Source organism: Lissotriton vulgaris, chromosome 9, assembly GCF_964263255.1.
Source record: "Lissotriton vulgaris chromosome 9, aLisVul1.2, whole genome shotgun sequence".
NCBI lineage: Eukaryota > Metazoa > Chordata > Amphibia > Caudata > Salamandridae > Lissotriton > Lissotriton vulgaris.
In genome coordinates this window covers 992,082,383-992,104,591 of record NC_141697.1, presented here as the reverse complement: position 1 = coordinate 992,104,591, position 22,209 = coordinate 992,082,383, and the positions used below count along the sequence as shown (strand labels likewise).

Sequence of the window (22,209 nt, the reverse complement as noted above, 5' to 3'; positions counted from 1 at the left end):
GCCGGAGAGTAATTTTGTACCGCTCTTCATCCCTGGCGTTCCCTACTGCCATGAGTAGCAGCCAGAGGAGGGTGAGGAAGACTGGGATGGGTCTGCTGACCCTCTAGCGGACCAACTTGAGGAGCCGTACTGGTAAGAGGAGTTGGGTGATGCCAGTGGTCTGGATACCTCCCTAGACCTTGGTATGTTTTCTCCCCCTACCTTGGCTACGGAGGAGGGAGTTTTCCTATGCTGTGGTGGTGCGTAGGGCAGCTGATGCCGTGGGCCTTGAGCTTCCTACGGTGGATGTCGGGACTAACCTCCTGACTGAGTTGCTTCAGCCGGCGGCAGCCTCTTTGGAGCCCCTGCTGCCTTTTAATGAGGCTCTCACTGACATCCTTGTAGGCACATGCTCCAAGCCCAGCACAGGAGCTCTTGTGGACAAAATGATTGCCCAACGCCACCGCCCGCCCCGCCCACTTTTCTTCTCCCAACACCCTACCCCTGAGAGCTTGGTGGTCCAAGCCTCATCCTCAAAAGGTGCATTCCCTACTGCTCCCCAAGATAGGCAATCCAAGAAACTGGACCATCTGAGAAGATGTTTTCTTCTGCCAGCTTAGGACTGCGGTCGGTGAACACCGCATGTCTTTTGGGCCGTTATACACACACGGTGTTGGATACGGTCGCGCAGGTGTTGGATACGGTCGCGCAAGTGCTGCCACAGTGCCCGGAGGAGGCCCGGCCGTGCTCTCCCGTGCTCTTGTAGAGGGTCGAGATGCAGCTAAGTTCACCATCCGGTATGGGCTGGATACCACCGACTTGCTGGGTAAGACTGTTTCCATGTCTGTAGCCCTGAGGCGCTATGCCTGGCTGAGAACGTCTGACTTCTCTGGAGATGTCCAATCCACACTTTTGGACATGCCGTTTGATGGCCGTCCCCTGTTTGGTGACAAGGCGGACAACGCGCTTGAGCACTTCAAAGACTCTAGGGCCACGGCCAGACCCTCGGGCCTCACAGCAACTTCTCCCCCCATACAGTCAGCCTTTCGTAGCTACAGAAGGGGTGCCCCACCACGTTCCACCCAGCCTATGCGTGGCCGAAGACCCAACGTCACGGGTCTGAGGCCAGTAGGTGGGCCAGTCCACCAGTATCCCCCTCTCTCCCCCCCCCCCCCCCCCCCCCCCCCCGCAGCAGCCTCCACAAACCTTCTTAGTCCAACTTTTCAGGGCCACCAGTTGCCAGTGGGACAGGTGGGTTTTGCAGATAGTCTGAATGGGCTTCTCCATCCCCTTCAAGTCTACCCCTCCCTCCATGCCACCAACACTCCATCGCATATCGGAGGATCACTTGGCCCTTATCCGCGAGGAAGTTATGGCTCTCTTAGCCAAGGGAGCTATTGAACGAGTCCCTCTGCCAGAAGTAGGTTGTGGTAACTACTCCCACTACTTCCTGGTACCCAAGAAGGATAAAGGCCTGCGTCCTGTCTTAGACCTCAGGGACGTCAATCGCTTTCTCTGGAAGGAAAAGTTCAAAATATTAACCTTGTCTCAGGTCCTGTCTGCCATCGACCTTGGAGATTGCATGGTAGCGTTGGACTTGCAGGATGCCTATTTTCACATCCCCGTCTTGCCTGCCCACTGCCGTTACCTGCGGTTCAAGGTAGGCCACCAGCATTTTCAGCATACCGTGCTCCTCTTACCATCGCCCCTCGGGTGTTCAGGAAAGCGATGCTGGTGGTTGCAGCTCATCTGCGCAGATCAGGGGTTCCAGTCTTCCCCATCACGACGACTGGCTGTTGAAGACGGGCTCGCCTCAGGCTGTCGTCTTCCACCTCCAGACTACGGCGGACCTCCTGCATTGGCTGGGGTTCACGATCAACATGCCAAAGTCGCACCCGATTCCCTCTCAGAAGTTCCTTTTCATCGGAGCAGTTCTGGATACAGTGCAGTTTTAAGCTTATCCACCCGAGCACCGAGTCAGAGATATTCAGGCTGTGATACTGATATTTCAGCCTCTATCCCGGATTTCGGTGAGAATGACTCCCGAGACTGCTGGGCTTCATGGCCTCCTGCATCCTGCTGGTAGATCATGCCAGATGGCATATGCGGGCTCTGCAGTGGGACCTGAAGTTCCAGTGGGCGCAGCATCAGGGCAATCTTTCCGATGTCGTCCAGATCTCGAAGGGGACTGCGAGTCAGTGGCAGTGATGGCTAACGAACCAAGATTGTGTCCGCTGCAGATCCCTCTCCCTTTCTCAAGCAATATTCTCAGTGGTGACGGATTTGTCACTTCTGGGATGGGGCGGTCACATGGGAGAGGCTGAAATCAGGGGTATCTGATCTGCAGTGGAGTCCAGGCTCCACATCAACCTTCTGGAGCTCCGGGCAATTAATGTTACACTGAAGGCATTCCTTCCCTCTGTCAAAGGAAGAATAGCATAGGTGTTCACGGACAACACCACCGCCATGTGGTACTGCAACAAACAGGGCGGGTGGGGTTGTGGACCCTATGTCAAGAGGCTCTTCACCTTTGGATATGTCTGGGACATATGGGCATATCCCTGGTGGTTCAACACCTGGCGGGTTCCCTGATCGCCAGGGCGGACACACTCAGCCCCTGGTGCATGATGGATCATCAATTGCCTCTACACTCTGAGGTGGTGCAAGGTCTCTTTCAGCAGTGAAGAGAGCCTTGGTTAGATCTATTCGCCACCAAAGAGAACGTGCATGTCAGCATTTCTGCACGTTGAAGTTTCCAAGGCAGCACTCGCTCAGCGATATTTGTCTCAAGTGGAATTGCGGCCTCCTGTACGCCTTTCCGCCTGTACCACTTCTACCCAGAGTGCTGAAGAAGATCAAGCATGACTGGGCCCAAGTAATTCTTGTGGCTCCAGACTTGGGCGCGAATAGTCTGATACCCTGAGCTCTAGAGCATGGCCATTGATCCTCTGATCAGACTGCCTCTAAGAGAGGATCTTCTGTCGCAGCATCAGGGGACGGTTCTCCACCCGAACCTGTTCAGTCTGCACCTCCTTGCGTGGAGATTGAACTGCGACAGTTGACAGCTTTCCACCTTCCTCCCGTAGTCTGTAACATCATCTTGCCAGCCAAGCGTCCCTCCACTAAAATGGTATATGCCTGTAGATGGAACAAATTTGTGGCATGGTGCATTGCAAAGGCTGTGGATCCCGTTTCTGCCCCCTTTCAGAGGTTCTCCTCTTCATTCTTTCTTTGGCCCAGCAGGGCTCTGCTCGGGGCACTCTCAAAGGCTATCTTTTGGCCATTTTGCCTTTCTTCGCCTTCCTGATCAGCCTTCTCTTTTCAAGTCTCCCTATCGTTAACCGATTTCTGAAGGGCATTACTCATCTATTTCCTCCTTCTCCATTGGGACTTGAATCTTGTCCTCACTTACCCTATGTGTGCTTCCTTTGAGCCATTACATAATTGTCTTCATCTCCTTACATTAAAGACTTCTTTCCTGCTTCCCATTACATCTGCACGCAGGTTGAGTGAGCTTCAGTCTCTTTTTTCCAAACCTCACTTTCTTACTGTCCATCCGGACAAAATGGTTCTTCGTACTAGGCCTTCTTTTCTGCCCAAAGTGGTTACCTCTTTCTACATAGGCCAGACCATCACATTGCCCACCTTCTTTCCGCCTCTGTGCCCTTTCAAAGAGGAGGAGAGACTCCAACGTCTGAACCCAAAACATGCGCGGACCTTCTTCCTGGACCGCACTAAAGACTTTCGGGTGGACGATCAACTCTTCGTGGGTTATGTGGGCCCCAAGAAAGGTCGGTCAGTGCACAATCTTACCAACTCTCGATGGGTTGTCTTATGCAATAAGTTGTTATTCTTTGGCAAAAAAGGAACTACTAGTAGGACACGCACCCACTCTACCAGGGCTACGGCAGCCACTACTGCATTGGCACGTGGAGTTCCGTTGGCTGACATCTGCCAGGCAGTCACGTGGCCATCCCTGCACACGTTCACGAAACATTACTGCCTGGACAGCCAAGTCCAGAGAGACTGTTTTTTCAGTTGTTCTGTTCTCCAGGACTTCCTGGTAAGAACTTAAAGGCATATTAGCAAAGGCTTGCGATAATATTATCGCAGCTTTAGCGTCCGTTTTCGGACGAAAAGCGGCGATAATATTATCGCTCTATCTACAAGGACACGCTAGCGCGTGTTTCCTTGCATTAGAGCCCAGATTCATGTCGCCTCCCATCCCTAATGAGATGCAAGGTAGGCGTGCCTCGTGAAACTTCATTGTGGAATACCGCAAATGGGGCCTCGCGATATTTACAACGAAGCCCCGTCCAGCATAGCGATATTCCTTTCAGCGCTAACTCGCCCTTAACACGGATTCCAGACATCTGCCAAAAAACTGTCGTGTATGTTTTATATTGGTGGTGGATTATGCTGATACGACCACATGGTCGTATCAGCAAGATTATCGCTGTATTCAAGAGTTCAACGCGTAGTTTTCAGGCGATATTGGTGCCATTTCCCCCCTATTGCTGGAAATGTATCGCCCTAGAGAAACGCGTTGTAAATAACGCGCTAACCGGGTGATAAATGTCAGAAATAGACTGCGATAAATACAGAAGCGCTAAGCGCGCTTTGCGATATTTATCGCCATTAGTTCACAGACCCACCGCCGGGGTTGGCATTGCTAGGGTATCTATTCTAAGTTAAGGAATCTATAACTACGGTCTGTTTCAGATGAACATGTTACTTCGGTAAGAGATGTATGTAGTTATAGATTCCTTACCGTCCCACCCATCCTCCCTGTTTTGCAAATTGACTTCTAGGGATGGGGAATCCCTTCTAGGGCCCTAGTTATGTGCACCAGTGGTCAGTGTCTTGCATGGCTCTGTGCTTCTGGCGTGGAAAGTCTTGTCAGAACAGACGTCAGAGCGGTGTCTAAGTAGACACCGCAACGTCATCCAGGCGACCACAATGCCGACGGCGGACTCTTGAGTCGACGGACGTCACCTACCGACACGCAGGGGTACTGCTACAAAAACATTTCTACAGATCCAGTCTGACGCCTGGGGTAATTGCAAGGTAAGGACTCTATAACTACTTATGTCTCTTATAGATCAATCGTAACCGAAGTTAAGTAACTTGTTCGACAGGTACTGAGGATGGGTGATGAGGGACTGAATACTTTACAAACCTACCAATGCTCTTGGACAGTGGAATGCAGTGAGCAGTCGCATGTGGTGTGTTCCTGTGTTTGATCCAGATGTGGATGGGCCCCTCTCTAGCATGTTCCTCTCTGCTCCTGTGGTACAGATTTCATAGTTTAGTGTGCATATTGCTTCACCATTTGCAACGATGTTGATGTGATTAATTAAATGGCATTAAATGTATTCTTTTACTTTCCATCTCTTAACTGTGGGTCATAACATGTTTATAGATCTTAACAAGCCCAGAGGTGGCCATAACTTTTACATTTTAGGGGTGACGTCATTAGCATAGGTGACCTGGGGGATCTTAGTCTTATGATAGTTTGTGTAATCATCTGCCACCATGAGGACGTACATGGCATTAGAGGGTTTAAAGAAGTGTGAATTCACCTCACTCGTCCATGTAATGGTCAGTAATGATAATGTTTGGATGGTTTCTGAGTCCTAATGTTTGGGATGCAACCATGTTTTATCAATAATTTTGATTTAAAGTATCAATGTGAGGAAATCAAGCTTTACCATAAATGTGATTTGGGTTTGACAGTGCCTTAATATCAAGCCTGCCATCACAATGGTCTTAAAATCATTACTGCCGGCAACACTAGGTTGGCCCTCCCAAGCAACCGGTCATTATTGTTAATTTCCAGTGACGATGGCCCGAGTGGTAACATACCATACATGCAGATTTGCTGCACACATGAAATTATTACACTTAATAAAAACCCAGGCAAGGTATTTTGTGAGGAAATGTGTAGTATATGGTATGGTTGTGTGACTGCACTGTGTAATACGCTTACCAACCCTTTTTGTTACAGTACGGTTCATCTGTAAAACCCTCAGCTCTGCCCTGGGTAGCCGTGGCACTGAGCAGCAAGTATTACACAAAGGAACAATTGTTCCGGATTTAAACGGAGCCAAAACATTTGAAGAAATCGGCACACCTCGAGAAACCCAACACCAATTTATAGAAATAGACTGGCTTTTTATAAGAATTTAGCCCATATGTATGAACTCATTTAACATTTTGTAACTGACTGAATTGCAATTTCGGGCCATTAAATGCAAAATAAGCTTTCCATATGTACAAAAGGGTACATTTGGTCGCAAAATATGATTTCTACCAAGTAGAAATTGCATTTTGAAATTTCCAAACTAGGAAATCATAAATGGGAATTTACATTTTACTAAACCCATGCTCATAGCATTTCCTAAATGTAAAATGAGCATTTAGGAAATGCTATTACCATCAGATTTAATCCAATAGTAACCAGGTGCAATTTCTAAAAATGCACCTAATCTGCATTTTTACCAGTGACAGAGCGCCAACTTGCCCCAAGGGCATTTGAGGTCTCTGAACCTACACTATTTCATTTTACCTTTTGTTTAAGGGAGCCTAAGGCCCATAGGTATAAATGCTTTTGCATTTCCTAAAAGGCTATTTCCTATTAGGAAATTGCAAATTTGAAATGCAAAACCACTCATGCCTTTGGCCCATAGGAACGAATAGGTTTGCATTTCCTAAATAGTTATTTCCTAATTGCGATTGCGACTGTAGGAATCTCTATTAGGAAATCTCTATTCCAGTACATCCCATTTTGCATTTACTAAATAGCAATTTCTTAAGATTTGCTATTTAGGAAATGCTAAATTTAAGTTTTGTAGGTATGGACCCAAGTCACTAGAACGAAAAAGATCCACCGGAGGTTCCGGAGATATAGATTTTACAAGCAATAAAAAATCAAAGCAATTTGTCAACCACAAACAAGCCATGAAAACGTCAACAAATTGGACATTTGGAAAAAAAATTCCCCCCAAGGAAAACTTGGGTAAGTGTCAATGTGGTGGCTTTGAAGGTAGGGTAGCTAGTCTTGGACCAGCAAGGTCCTCAAGAACAGTTACCTTCATAGAAGAAACAGTCCTTAAGCAGTTCCAGGCACTTCATTCACGTAGCAATGGATTCCTATGCAGTTGTCCTGATGCAGCGGATAAAGTATGCTGAAGATGCTTTAAGGATGCTGTGGATGTGATGCAGGCGACTGGATTCTTCCTGCAGGGATTCCTCGGTACACGAAGGTAATGAGGGAGTCCTGTTTGAAGGGTCGACATTCCACAAAGTCCTTTCCGGATTGGCTGAAGTTAAGCCACCACAGGACTACCGGTGGCCGTGGTCGCAGTTACGAGCCATTCCTTCCTGCTTCAATAACTCACCATCTGAGGGTCCCAGCAACTCTCCTACAGCACTGCCCAGTTAAGCGAACTCGAGTACAACTGTGTGTTTGGTTTTGGTTCTTGATGTTGCACGGCTGCGATGGTAGCGCTTGAAGACTTTGGGCTGACACCCCTACACCCTAACCCCCCCGCCCCCCAAGGCTTCTTCAGCTGTTGTGTCCTTGTGCTGCAAACAGGAGACTGTCAGTCGGCCCTTGGAGTTCTTTTGGCTTGGCTGGGCCCTGCTGACTATTTCTAATTGAGCATGACACTGCATGCACAAACCCTCTTTGCTAAAGAGCAGGTGCAGTCTTCGTCGGTGCAGTCTTATTGTTAGTCCTGCAGTACAGCAGGGCAGCCCTTCTTCCAAGTCGCTGAAAACGGAGGTCTGGGTGCCATCTTTATGCTCAAAGTTCCCTCAGGGCAGGAAGCGGTTGATAGTCAATGGGCTATCAGGTTCCCTCCCACCTAGTGAACACTTCATGTGGAGTGTGGCTTCTGGCTTTCCCAGGATGCACCATTATCCCACTCACAATATGGCGAGACACCTTTCCTGGTGTACCGACCTCACTAGCCCACTCCTGCGGTAGGCTACCTCAGGACTACACGCCCCTGAGGTAAAAACTGGTTTGGCAACCGGTTTCCCCTTTCTGCCTCCTGTTCCAGCCTGTCTACCTTAACAGTGGGGCAGCCGTTCCCCAGGTGCTACACATCTGTCCTTCGAAGGTGGCTTTGCCTTTGTAGTTGCCTTTTGTGACTAACACCCAAGTGGCTTCATGCTGGAGGGGGGGGGGGGTGGGGTAGGGGTTCGGGGTGACACCTCCCTGGTCTGAGGGTGACACCTCCCTGGCCTCTCATCCCTCCATATTCTCCTTCCTGGGAGTCATTAGCACATGTCTACAGTAGGGGAGAGGCTAAATCGTGGAGCAGGCTCCAGGCGTGCCTAGGAAAAGACAGGAGTTTTAAAGGCAACAAAGTAGCAGCTTTGTGAAAGCTGCACACTCCATCAAGTTACATTAATTTCAACTTGCGATACAAGTTAGGCTTAATGTAACAAGTTATTTGATACCTTAGAATGCCAACTTTGGTTGCTCCATTCAGTAGTTAGCGCAGCTGATGGGTCAGTGTGTAACCCTATGCCGCCGATTAGGCTACCAAGTCTTTCCACAGTACAAGCATTGGCATAGCCAATAGGTCTTGCTTTTGGAACCTTATAAGTATTTAGTTATGCAGCACAATATCCTTAGTGCAACAACATTAACTGTTGCATGGCTAAACACTTATAAGGTCCCAAAAGCGAGGCCTATTGGCTACGCCAATGCTTTTTAAACTTGTGAGCACTGTCTAAGCATTGGTTTCACTCCATTGGTACTAGTATAACACCTAATTATACCAACAAGCATCAGAAAGGTGGACAGTTAACCTTTGCAAATTCTTTTTTGTTAAAATCTACAGATGTTGCCACAGCTGAGGAGTTACATGGCTTTATCAGACTGATCCAGTATTATGTGAGAAACACAGCTGCTTTAAAATGGCTTCATTCCAGTGCCCCTGACCTATGAAGAGGAAATGCATTCTCCTGGTTTTAGGGTTTAAACTACACCCTATCGGATAAACCATTCAAGAGCAGTGCAGCTCAAACAGAAAAAGCATTTGCAATGCAATAGGTCTCGCATTAGGAAAGTTTGAGCTATTGGTATTGTAAATGACAAATTTTTATTTATGTTTTGGTTTGAAAAATAGTGAATTGAATAGCTTTGTCATTTACAATGCCAATAGTTTTAATTTTCGCAAATGTGACACCTATAGCATTTGTAATGCAATATGTGTTGTATTTACGTGATTTAAATGTATTGATATTACAAATAAAAATGGCTTTTATTTTTTTAATAATTAATACTTAAGTTATTGTAATTTATAATGGCAATAGCTTTTGTAAATAACTTTTGTGAAGATTATGTTCATTGTATTTTATTGTAATGAAAATCCAAGAACAGAAGTGAACTATTAACATATTTTTGTGACATTTGTAATGAAGCTTGAAACATTGAGAGAACATATTTGAACCAGTTGTTGAATGGTTGCAAAGATTGATGCTGTGGTGGCGTGGAGTGATGTTGTGGTGGCGACAAGTGTTGCTGTGGCGTTCAGTGATGCTGTGGTAGCGCATAGTGATGTTGTGGTACCCCTGAGTGATGCTCTGGTGGTGCTGAGTGATGATGTGGTGATGCAATAGATAGAGTGAGTGCGATAGATAGATAGATAGATAGATAGATAGATAGATAGATAGATAGATAGATAGATAGATAGATAGATAGATAAATAGATAGAGTGAGGGCGATAGGTAGAGTGAGGGTGATAGAGAGATAGACAGATAGAAGGGTGATATATAGAAAGACAGATAAAGTGTATTTATGTTGCATTGAGTAGAGTGTAAGTATGAGGCATGTAATTATATGGCACTGAGTGGTAATATGGGGAGTGTATATTGTATTCAGTAGAGTGTAATTGTGTGCCGTGTAATTATGTGGCACTGAGTGGTATTTGGAGTGTATGTTGCATTGAGTGCAGTGTAATTATGTAGCGTGTAATTATGTGGCACTGAGTGGTAATATGGGGAGTGTGTTGCATTCAGTAGAGTGTAATTATGTGGTGTGTAATTTTGTGTGGAGTGTGTGTTGCATTCAGTAGAGTGTAATTATGTGGTGTGTAATTTTGTGTGGAGTGTGTGTTGCATTCAGTATAGTGTAATTATGTGGTGTGTAATTATGTGGAACTGAGTGGTATTTGGAGTGTATGTTGCATATAACTATGTGATTAAGGAACAGTGAGCAACCCAAAATACCCTTGAGGGCTTGGGTGAGTAAGTAGAAAGGTATAGGTGCCTTCAAGGGGATTTGTTTAACAAAATATAATTAAACGTGATTCAACTAACTCTTTAGGACAGGTCAATGGTCCTTATTCTTGAAAGGACCATTGACTTGTCATAACGAGTTAGTTGAATCACGTTTAATTATATTTTGTTAAACAAATCCCCTTGAAGGCACCTATACCTTTCTGCATATAACTATGTGGCACTGAGTGGTATTTGGAGTGTATGTGGCATTGAGTGCAGTGTAATTATGTGGCGTGTAATTATGTGGCACTGAGTGGTATTTGGAGTGTATGTTGCATTGAGTGCAGTGTAATTATGTGGCACTGAGTGTTATTTGGAGTATATGTTGCATTGAGTGCAGTGTAATTATGTGGCACTGAGTGGTATTTGGAGTGTATGTTGCGCTGAGTGCAGTGTAATTATGTGGAGTGTAATTATGTGGCACTGAGTGGTATTTGGAGTGTGTGTTGCATTGAGTGCAGTGTAATTATGTGGCACTGAGTGGTATTTGGAGTGTATGTTGCCCTGAGCGCAGTGTAATTATGAAGCATATAATTATGTGGCATTGAGTGGTATTGTGTGGAGTGTCTGTTGCATTGAGTGCAGTGTAATTATGTAGCATATAATTATGTGGCACTGAGTGGTATTGTGTGGAGTGTGTGTTGCATTCAGTAGAGTCTAATTATGAGGCGTGTAATTATGTGGTACTGAGTGGTATTTGGAAAGTATGTTGCATTGGGTGCAGTGTAATTATGTGGCGTGTAATTATGTGGCACTGAGTGGTATTTGGAATGTATGTTGCATTGAGTGCAGTGTAATTATGTGGAGCGAAATTATGTGGCACTGAGTGGTATTTGGAATGTATTTTGCATTGAGTGCTGTGTAAATATGTGGCGTCTAATTAGGTGGTACTGAGTGGTATTTGGAAAGTATGTTGCATTGAGTGCAGTGTAATTATGTGGCGTGTAATTATGTGGCACTGAGTGGTATTTGGAATGTATGTTGCATTGAGTGCAGTGTAATTATGTGGAGTGAAATTATGTGGCATTGAGTGGTATTTGAAGAGTATGTTGCATTGAGTGCAGTGTAATTATGTGGCACTGATGGTATTTGGAGTGTATGTTGCGTTGAGCGCAGTGTAATTATGAAGCATATAATTATGTGGCACAGAGTGGTATTGTGTGGGGAGTGCATGTTGTATTCAGTAGAGTGTAATTGTGTGGCGTGTAATTATGTGGCACTGAGTGGTATTTGGAGTGTATGTTGCATGAGTGCAGTGTAATTATGCAGCATATAATTATGTAGCACTGAGTGGTATTGTGTGGAGTGTTTGTTGCATTCAGTAGAGTGTAATTATGTGGTGTGTAATTATGGGGCACTGAGTGGTATTTGGAGTGTATGTTCCATTGTGTGCAGTGTAAATATGTGGCGTGTAATTAGGTGGTACTGAGTGGTATTTGGAAAGTATGTTGCATTGAGTGCAGTGGAATTATGTGGAGTGAAATTATGTGGCACTGAGTGGGATTTGGAGTGTATGTTCCATTGCAGAGTGTGTGAGGGTTCTGAGTGTGAGGGAATGGTGGCATGCTGCGCTTTAGATGAATGTTTAAAAGTGAAGTGTGCCATACTGCGATTGCTACAATAGTTAATTGTGGATGCGTTAACAATTGATGTGTGCACTGATGGCTGGTGGTGTGTGTGCCTGTAGAAATGGTGCACTGATGGCTGATGGTGTGTGTGCCTGGTGAAAGCGTGCACTGACGGCTGGTGGTGTGTGCCTGGTGAAAGCGTGCACTGGTGGTGTGTGTGTGTGTGCCTGGTGAAAGCGTGCACTGATGGCTGGCGGTGTGTGTGTGTGTGTGTGTGCCTGGTGAAAGCGTGCACTGACAGCTGGTGGTGTGTGCCTGGTGTAAGCGTGCCCTGAGGACTGATGGTGTCTGTACCCGGTGAAAGTGTGCACTGACGTCCGGTGGTGTGTATGCCTTGTGAAAACGTGCACTGATGGCTGGTGGTGTGTGTGTGCCTTTTGAAAGCATGCACTGATGGCTGTTGCTGTGTGTGTGCCTGGCCGGCTGTTGCTGTGTGTGCCTGGTGGAAGCATGCACTGATGGCTGGTGGTGTGTGCCTGGTGAAAGCGCGCACTGACGGCTGGTGGTGTGTGTGCCTGCTTAAAGCGTGCACTGACATCTGGTGGTGTGTGCCTGGAGAAATCGTGCACTGACGGCTGCTTGTGTTTGTGCCTGGTGAAAGCGTGCACTGACTGCTGGTGGTGTTTGTGCCCGGTGAAAGCGTACACTGATGACTGGTGGTGTGTGTGTGTGTGTGTGTGCCTGGTGAAAGCGTGCACTGACGGCCGGTGGTGTGTATGCCTGGTGAAAGCGTGCACTGATGGCTGGCGGTGTGTGTGTGTGTGCCTGGTGAAAGGGTGCACTGACGGCTGTTGGTGTGTGTGTATGCCTGGTGAAAGCATGCACTGATGTCTGGTGGTGTGTGTGTGTGTGCCTGGTGAAAGTGTGCACTGATGGCTGGTGATGTGTGTGTGCCTGGTGAAAGCGTGCACTGACGGCTGGTGGTGTGTGCCTGGTGAAAGCGTGCACTGATGATTGATGGTATCTGTGCCTGGTGAGTGTGCACTGACGGCCGGTGGTGTGTATGCCTGGTGAAAGCGTGCACTGATGGCTGGTGGTGTGTGCGTGTGCCTGGTGAAAGCGTGAACTGACGGCCGGTGGTGGGTATGCCTGGTGAAAGCGTGCACTGATGGCTGGTGGTGTGTGTGTATGCCTGGTGAAAGCGTGCACTGATGGCTGGTGGTGTGTGTGTGTGCGCCTGTTGAATGTGTGCACTGATGGCCGGTGGTGTGTGTGCCTGGTAAAAGCGTGCACTGATGGCTGGCGGTGTGTGTGTGTGTGCCTGGTGGAAGCGTGCACTGATGACTGATGGTGTCTGTGCCCGGTGAAAGTGTGCATTGATGGCCGGTGGTGTGTATGCCTGTTGAAAGCGTGCACTGGTGGTGTGTGTGTGTGTGTGCCTGTTGAAAGCATGCAATGATGGCTGATGGTGTGTGTGCGCGCGCCTGGCCGGCTGGTGGTGTGTGTGCCTGGTGGAAGCGTGCCCTGATGGCTGGTAGTGTGCGTCTCTGGTGAAAGCGTGCACTGACAGCTGGTGGTGTGTGCCTGGTGAAAGCGTGCACTGCCGTTTGGTGGTGTGTGCCTCGTGGAAGCGTGCACTGACGGCTGGTGGTGTTTGTGCCCGGTGAAAACGTGCCCGGATGACTGATTGTGTCTGTGCCTCGTGAGAGTGTGCACTGACGGCTGGTGGTGTGTATGCCTGGTGAAAGCGTGCACTGATGGCTGGCGGTGTGTGTGTGCCTGGTGAAAGCATGCACTGCCGTTTGGTGTTGTGTGTGCCTGGTGGAAGCATGTACTGTCGGCTGGTGGTGTTTGTGCCCAGTGAAAGCGTGCACTGATGACTGATGGTGTCTGTGCCTGTTGAGAGTGTGCACTGATGGCCGGTGGTGTGTATGCCTGGTGAAAGCGTGCACTGACGGTGGAGGTGTGTATGCCTGGTGAATGTGTGCACTGATGGTGTCTGTGCCTAGAGTGTGCACTGACGGCCGGTGGTGTGTATGCCTGGTGAAATCGTGCACTGATGGCTGGTGGTGTGTGTGTGTGCCAGGTGAAAGCGTGCACTGACGGGCGGTGGTGTGTATGCCTGGTGAAAGCGTGCGCTGGTGGTGTGTGTGTGTGCCAGGTGAAAGCGTGCACCGACGGGCGGTGTGTGTGCCTGGTGAAAGCGTGCACTGACAGCCGGTGGTGTGTATGCTTGGTGAAAGCGTACACTGATGGCTGGTGGTGTGTGTTTATGCCTGGTGAAAGCATGCACTGATGGCTGGTGGTGTGTGTATGCTTGGTGAAAGCGTACACTGATGGCTAGTGGTGTATGTGTATGCCTGGTGAAAGCATGCATTGATGTCTGGTGGTGTGTGTGTGCCTGGTGAAAGCCTGCACTGATGGCTGGTGATGTGTGTGTGTCTGGTGAAAGCGTGCACTGATGGCTGGTGATGTGTGTGTGCCTGGTGAAAGCATGCACTGATGGCTGGTGGTGTTTGTGTGCCTCCTCTGATGGCCGGTGGTGTGTATGCCTGGTGAATGTGTGCACTGCTGGCTGATGGTGTCTGTGCCTGGTGAGAGTGTGCACTGTCGGCCTTTGGTGTGTATGCCTGGTGAAAGCGTGCACTGACGGCCGGTGGTGTGTATGCCTGGTGAAAGTGTGCACTGATGTCTGGTGGTGTGTGTGTGTGCCAGGTGAAAGGTAGAAGGAAGCGCTATGGGCGGTGTGTGAAATCCAAGAAAGAGTTCAGAATGCAAAGGCAGAGGGCAGCTCGGGTTACAAGCTGCCTTTGAAGAAGATCAGGCAGCACTGGGCAACCATGCCAACATTCCAAGGAGCAGACGGTCGTTCACGTTAGAAGTGTGATGCCCTGAGGACACATGGCACTGTGAGGAGCCTGGGAGACACACGTAGACGCTAAGTCCCTGAGGAGATAAGGAGCGGAAGGAATTCCTTTGAAGTGTGATGCTGAGGCTCGGGAGAAAAGCGCGTGCATGGGCACATGCACTGTGCGTTATCCGTCTCCCAAAGCCCTTGGTTTTAAGAGTTGGTTTCATCACAATAGTTTAGAGTAATAAATTACTCGACCTAAAAACGGAAGTGTACGCTCAAGTGCGTATAAACGTCCTAGGGCCCTGATAACATCAGTTACAGAAGGTTCACAAAAACCTTGGAGCGCCTCCAAGTCAATGGCTTCATTCCTCTGTCACAAGCAAAGAGAACAGCCTTTAAGGTGCTGCGATCCGGGAAAGTGCGTGATCTTCGCAGGGGCTAATCTGGTCCTAATTGTGCAAGAGACCCCAATAAATGTGTGCGCCAGAGCCCACGAGACCCGGGGTACGATCATGGTGGAGAGGCACGCGGTGCTTGAAATGCTGCCAGAGCTTGCAAAAAGCTCATCGAATAGAGTGTAATGCAGCCATTAAGAAGCTACGGCCTGCTGCAGAATAGAGAGGCGGGGGAGGGTGGGTGCCAGCAGAGTGACACGATCTGTGGTGGGGGAGGGGGAGGGAATTGAAGCGCAAGCAAGGCGGAGAGAGGCTCTGTGGTGGGGGAGGGGAAGGGAATTGAAGCGCAATGAGCCTTGACAGAAACCCACATGGCGTCTGTGCACGTGAACGCAAACTTGAGGCCAGCAAAAGCCTCTGGTAGTACTTTCAAAAGCCATTTCTCGCAGAGCAGCGCATGCGCTGGCTCAGCGAGACTTAAAAAACAGTGGCAGATGGGAGGGGGTGGATGCTTGTTTTATTTGGGGAAACACCAGGGTGGCACGAGTGCTGCAAGCCCTGGGGTACCCCTTTAACTTGCATAGCCTGGGTATGAGGGTACCATTTTCTAGGGACTTTACAGGTAAGTTAGCCATTTTCAATTGGGTGTAGCCAACTCAACATATATTTTAGGGTTAGGCACTGGCACTGAAGTCTGGTTAACAGGCCTCATTGCACACTGAGTCGAAAAACCAGCAGCATCAGTGTAAAAACTTGGGGATGACCATACAAAAAGAAGCATTTCCTTACAAGGGCCTCTAAGGTTTTGTTACGCACAAGCTAAATAAAGACATACTTTTATCAAAATTGTTGAAACGGAACAGAATGCTTGAACTGCAATCATAATTGACAATGATTTTTTTTAAGCCAGACATATATCATATTTTTGAACAAAAAAAATCAGAAAAATGCACCAACATTGGTATTTTGTCTGGTTTCTTAAAAATTAAACAAAGCTTCGTATTCCACCTAATATGAAAAACATTTTTACCATGGTTTTTATTCCTTGAAACCATCGTGATGTATTTGCTTTTCAACTTTTGACAACGATGAAGGGTTCTAGTTAGTAAACATTGTTGCAGTTTGCCCATTTCACTTATTACCACACTCTTCCGGTAGCCGACAGGCACCTATCTGTATCTGCATCTCTCCCTGTCCGCACCTCTTTCCGCGTGTAGGATGTTCATGCACCTCTGTCTGTGCCTTTCCCTCGGTATACGTCTCAGTGTGCATCTCACCATGCCCTAACCTCTTTCCTTGTAAATATCCCTGGCTGTACATCCGTCTGTACCTCTACCACCCTCTCCCTCGCAAACCCCTCTCTGCCAGCACCCCTCCCAGCTTGCAGCAAACTGCGCCTGTCTGCATCTCTCCCAGCATGCACCTTTCATACCTGCACCTTTTTCTGACTACACATTGTCCCGTAATTCCTTTTGCTAACATGCATCTGTCTACACCTCTTTCTCCTCTTGTGTGTACCTCTTGGTTCATTCCTCTGCTTGACCTTCCCTCTCCTTGTCCAGAACTTAACCTGACAGCATCACTCCCAACGGGTACCTCGCCCCCTCTCTCCCTGTCGGTTCTTCTTTAACCATAAGTCTCTTAGCCTACTCCTCTCCCAACCTTCAGCTCACTGACCTCTTATCTCCCACCTGTACCTCTCCGTTGCCCTCCATCTTCATGTCTGCACATGTCTCGCCCCATAACTTTCCCAGCTGCAAATCTCCCGGTCCGCACCTGAGCCTTTCACCTCTCCCACTCAGTAGCTTTCTCTGCCTGTCTGTCCCAGGCAGTACTTTCAACTGCACTTCTCCCTGCTCTCCCCAATCCTTGCTCGCATTTTATGCTACAAACTTATCACTTCCCTTATTTCAGGGAACCTCTCCTTGCTGGCACCACTCCTTATTCAAACCTCTTTTTGATTAAACATCTGCCTCTTTTTGATTAAGCCTCTGCTTGTCCCTTACTTTCCCTTCTCAAATAGGTACACATACATTATTCAGGCCTCTGTGCTGACAAAGCTTAATAGGCCAGTTGTAGATTTGAAAATACAAGCCAGACCTATTTGCTTTGACAGTACCAGCTGCATTAGATCATAAGGTTAGGTAAAAAAAACAGATGCTCATTTTTTTCAACCTTGCAGTAGCATCATTAATTCAAAGATCGCTTTACATCATTACCCTGTTGTCGCATCCTACACAAGTGTTCAGATGCCATGCTTTTTTATGTAGATGGGTCCGGAACTAAGGGCTTAAGTGAGTACTGGACTGGTATTGGTTCACTATGATTAATAAAGTTACTCTTTACTTATGTTACGGCATAATTTGCTACTTGCTGGCTTTGCTATGATGTACTGTGAGCGGCTGGCTAAATTCTTACGCATTAGATGTCTCATTCACAGACCTCAGGCTGGTAGCCTTGGGCTCACTGGAAGTTATAGGGAGCTGCTGCACTATCAATTTTCGATTTTATATTAACATTGCTGTGTAATATTTTACATTAGTACAAAAGTTCAATGATTTTAATTACCTCTCTGGTTGTATTAAATTCTGCTTTTATGATTTTAAATGAAATCGAATAATTAATTATATATTTTTTTTCTTTTTGTTCCATCAAATAAAGTTCTGACTTCTTATTTCTCTTGTGACAGATGGAACAGACAAGACCTCAACCATCTGACTTGGCTCCCTCTCCAAGCAAGCTGCTTTGTTAAAGACTTTGGGACATCTTCCAGTTGTCCCTCAAGAACAGTGGGCGTTCATCCCCATAACTCCTCCACATGGAAGGGGGAAGGATCCAGCAAGGGATGTCACTACAATCCACCATCTATATGTTCTCATATTTTTCTACTTTATTATACTTTTAACTATGGTTTAATATTGAAATACACAAAGCCAGAATTATTACAGTTTAATGTTAAAAGCAAGAAATGGCGCTTTGCAAAGTCTGCATGCGACAAGAGGGGAGTGAAAGCAAAGCTGAGCATATAGGGCTTTGAATGGAAAATGGGGGGTGCAGGCTTCCTCTGACCCTCCCCTCTGTGCGGCTTTGCTTCCCTCTGCCAGAATCTCCGGTTGCAAAGAGACTGATGCCGGCACATTTACATTTTCCTATGGACACTGATGGTTTATTTGGAGATTGGGAAGGATACCTCGGGCTGGCACCTGGGAAGTATCCTCGTTGCACCTCCATCTTGGGTTACAGCTGGTTCAACCAGTGAAGGGATACATCAGCCACAGGTGCATAACTGCAGACCGAAGAACCAAAGTAGTGGAGTGGAGTGACTGAATGCCGCCATTGTGAAGTATATGGGAATTTCATATGGTGCCAATGCCTATTAGTCTATTCAGAGAGCGCTGGACATAGCACTTCTACTAGAAATGGCTGCACCTTTTAGTTGGCATCCGAGAATTCTGTGAGGAGTCTCACCCCGTCCCGGAGCCAGCACACAGTGGCCTCAAAGGACTCTTTACTCGCCCACTCCCCAAAAAAACCCGGGAAGCAAGACCTCACTCACACCGCCACTGTGACAAGAGTAGCAAAAACGGGGTTATAGCAGTGTAAAACAAAGCATGAGACATGGTTTGTTGCCATGCTTCAGCACTCCTACTACACTATGGATACTGTGACTTCGGCAGCAAGTGGCTTGGTCGAAGAGTCCATTAGTAAGTGTTCCAGGATCACCTTGTGACGGAAGCTCTAGAATCACCAAATTCTATTTTCTATGGAGTAAGGGAAATCCAGTGGCTTCCTCCAGATCTGCCTATTGTCAGGAAAGGATGGGACACCATCCCAAAGCATAGCATGTCCCCTAACCCAATGTAGTCTTTCACAGCTGAAGTGTCTGCTCTGTAAATTATTTTCCATCCCATAGTAAAGTCTTCATTTCTCAGTCACTGTTGCATGGTGTAATGGCTTACTAAGCGGACATGGCAAAGCACTCTCCAATTATGCCCTCTGACCTTGTGGCAGTGGTAGGTTTCAGAAAACTTTGGACTGAAGTCGAGCATTGCCAACCATTGGTGTGCAACCAACCTGAACAAGTGAATTGTAAGGTTTTGGTTAAGATAGAAAGTTTGTGGAGTAGGAGTCGCTTTGCCCCCTCCATGAGGGAGGGTAAGGGGAGCTGTTTTGGGTACAGTTTTCACACTGCACTGATGCCAGTGAGACAATGATCCTTCTGCAGCCAGAGAGGCAAAGAGAGAACCAGGGAGCCGGCTTCCTATTTATCTCTTTCACCTCTGTTTTTCTTTGGGGTGCGTGGGCGAGGGAGTGGGGGGGGGGGGGGGAAGTAAATTCGTATCAAGTGTTAAAAAAGAAAACATACCCATTGTTGTAAAATAGAAAAGTACAACGCATTTCCTCTTCTTTTGAGCATAAGGACATTTAAGTTGGGCTACACTGGGATTCTGGGGCTGTTATATTTTTGGAAGCTAGGTGAGCAACAACTATGTTAATCTGTTCAGGAAAACTCTCCCCAACCCTGTTAAGTTATTGTGAACAGAAGTAACAGAGAATAAGTGGAGTATTGGAAGGTGCATGAATTTATGGTAAATGCCCAGTGATTCGGGTGGGAGGGGCGTGGTGGGGAACGGATTTTCTCCAGTTCAGCATTAAGGAATGGACATCCTTTTCGTGTGCTTTTTTTTGTTTTTTACTGTTTCTGATCTTTGAAGATTTATGAGTAAAGTTCTTACCCTATTTTGTTGTGACTTCTAAAGTCCCCTAAATCCAGCAAGTGCTATTCCTTTACATCAGTGCACTTTTAAGTTAATAGTACCTTTCCTTTTCTCACTCATCCCCTTATCACAAACTGAAGCATGCATTAAGTCTGGGAAACGATGGAGCAGGTGTAGTTCCCATTCAACCATTCTTGCAGGAAACTGTGTATGTCCAACTTCATGAAAAAGGTAGACTGATTTCTTGTGCATTTTGTTTTGCGCCCTCCTCCGCAGCCAAACGCGCCCATTCCCCATCCCTCCCACCTTCTAGAAAGCTGAACCGGTACTCGTATGGATCGCTGTTTTTTGGGAAATGAGCAAGAGGTTATTCAAGCCAACGCTTCTCTTTGGGAGCGATAGCAGGTGTTGCTCCCATGCAGCACTTTATGGAGCACATCCTATTCCAGTACATGCCTTCCCGTTTTTAACTAAAAGTGTAGGTTTCTGCCATACCAAGAATGCTTTTCTTCCATGCATCGTGAATAGCATAAATCAGAGCTGACTCAGTAGGTGCAAAGCACCCAGTTCCCAAAAGCATCCGTGCAAAGCACCCCATACCTAAAGGAACCAGTGAAGGTGCTATTTCCTTGTACTCCATCCCACCCCCTTTTAGGTGAACAGCAAATGCTAGCCTCATAATCCTCTGTCCAGGAAACGTACTTAGTGCTATTATTGGGTAATCCCCTACTCCAAACCCCCTCCACCCCCCCTACCCTCCCGGTAGTCTGGAAGCCAGGAATTGAAGCAGGTCCTATTCCCGTGCATCCAATCAGAATTGTATATAGAAAGTGTTGAGGAAGTTGTTTGGATGAATTGAGAGGCGTTGATTTTGCGTACGTAGGTTCAGATTCTCTGCTGCCTCGTGGTGTTATAGAAGAGGGTTTCTCCTACCTGTGGATCCTCAAATGGTTGAGTAGAAGCGCATACACCTTGTTAGGAGAGATGATTTGGTCCATTGAGCAAAGGATCACCCTAGCCATTGAGGGCAGGTGCTGCTGCCCATTATAGACCTAGATGAAGTACCTACTGGTATAGGACTAAGTCAGTTGGAAGGAAGTGGTCGCTGGCAGAGTGTAATTTTGATGCACATGAGCTTAGGGAGTGTAAATTTGTCTCTAGCTCTCACCCCAAAGAAGGAATAAACCCTGTCTTTCTTACTGCCTTCTAAACATTGTAAAACACTACATACAAGTTACCTTCTGTGCAAGGGTAGCAATGCCTAAGAGACACAGTGGGAGTCTGGTGACACTCTGTAGGAATCAAAAGAATTGAGCCCCCAGGATGCACCTACAAACCTGTAGTCTATACAATCTTCACCTTGAAGCAGATCTGAATCCTACTAGGGTTTTCAGTCTTTTGCTGCTCTACTGGAGCACTTGGAAGGGGGTGGAAAGGTAATAACCTTCCAAGATGTGCCTATGGTAGCTGGCCTCAAGGATTCAGCCTCCCCAGCAGAGCCCAGTAGGAGATGGGGGTGTGGGCACAACTCAAACCAGCACTGTGCAACTCTCTCCCACCCCTTACAAGACAGGCCCTTTTGATCTTTTCCAAAGTATTTACCCTATAGTAACAACTATTTATTTCTAGCTTAGAAACATGCCTCTCCTCTCACAGATAGAAATGTTATTTTAGATACATTTTATTATGAATAACTTTTGTTATGACTATGGCTGGTAACCATGAGTACATTATTAAAAAACAAAAAACACAAATTGAGTGTCAGCGTTTTTTTCCTGTGGCATGGATGAGTCAAGCCCCCTCTTTCCCTACTGTTGGTTCTGACTATATTCGTTTATCCATGAATGCTTGTATTTTTCTTTACTTCTTAAGCATGCATGCTTGTTCAGGAATCCCATGGCAAACAGGCGCTGCTGGTCTCTAATTATAACAATGGGAGTTTTTTACCAGTGGTTTTCTAGTGCTTTACCTTACTGTTGGACCCAAACCTGAGCTCTAAGTACAGGAATTTAGTTATTTGCTGCCAGGGTTATTGAAGTCCAGCAGTCTGAGGCTTACCCAGAAAGGTGACAATGCAGAAACTTAAAACTCAAGTGCAAGATATGACCATTATTAAGCCGTTTTCCAGCCTATTCTTGTAGCTACAAAGAAAATAACTTTAATTGAAACACACATCTCAGTAATTACATAAAGGTTAGAGGGCAACAATAATGCACACCGCTATAATTACTGAGAGGGGAAACCTGGTCATACTGGTCTCTGTATCATTGAGAAATGTTTAGCTATGTGTTCGAGGCATGAGGGCTGCTGAATTCATATCTGTGCATAGATCGCCGCCTAGTGTTGGGTCCGGATGATTGTACATTGTTGTCCTGGAAGAGTCTTCGAAGTATCACGAG

At 46.9% G+C, this 22,209-nt stretch overlaps 1 protein-coding gene across 4 annotated transcripts in view; it reads left to right on the top strand.

The window, feature by feature from the left end:
- SAMD4B (sterile alpha motif domain containing 4B) overlaps positions 1-21,564 on the top strand; it is a 1,107,967-nt gene extending 1,086,403 nt beyond the window's left edge. For 3 of the 4 annotated variants that reach the window (XM_086938873.1, XM_086938871.1, XM_086938870.1), the window contains one exon: positions 17,782-21,564. In XM_086938873.1, the coding sequence (XP_086794999.1) occupies positions 17,782-17,810 (29 nt within the window). In that variant the 3' untranslated portion in view covers positions 17,811-21,564. The remainder of the gene's footprint in view (positions 1-17,781) is intronic. The other variant, XM_086938872.1, reaches the window with a different exon arrangement.
- Positions 21,565-22,209: the final 645 nt, after the last annotated feature.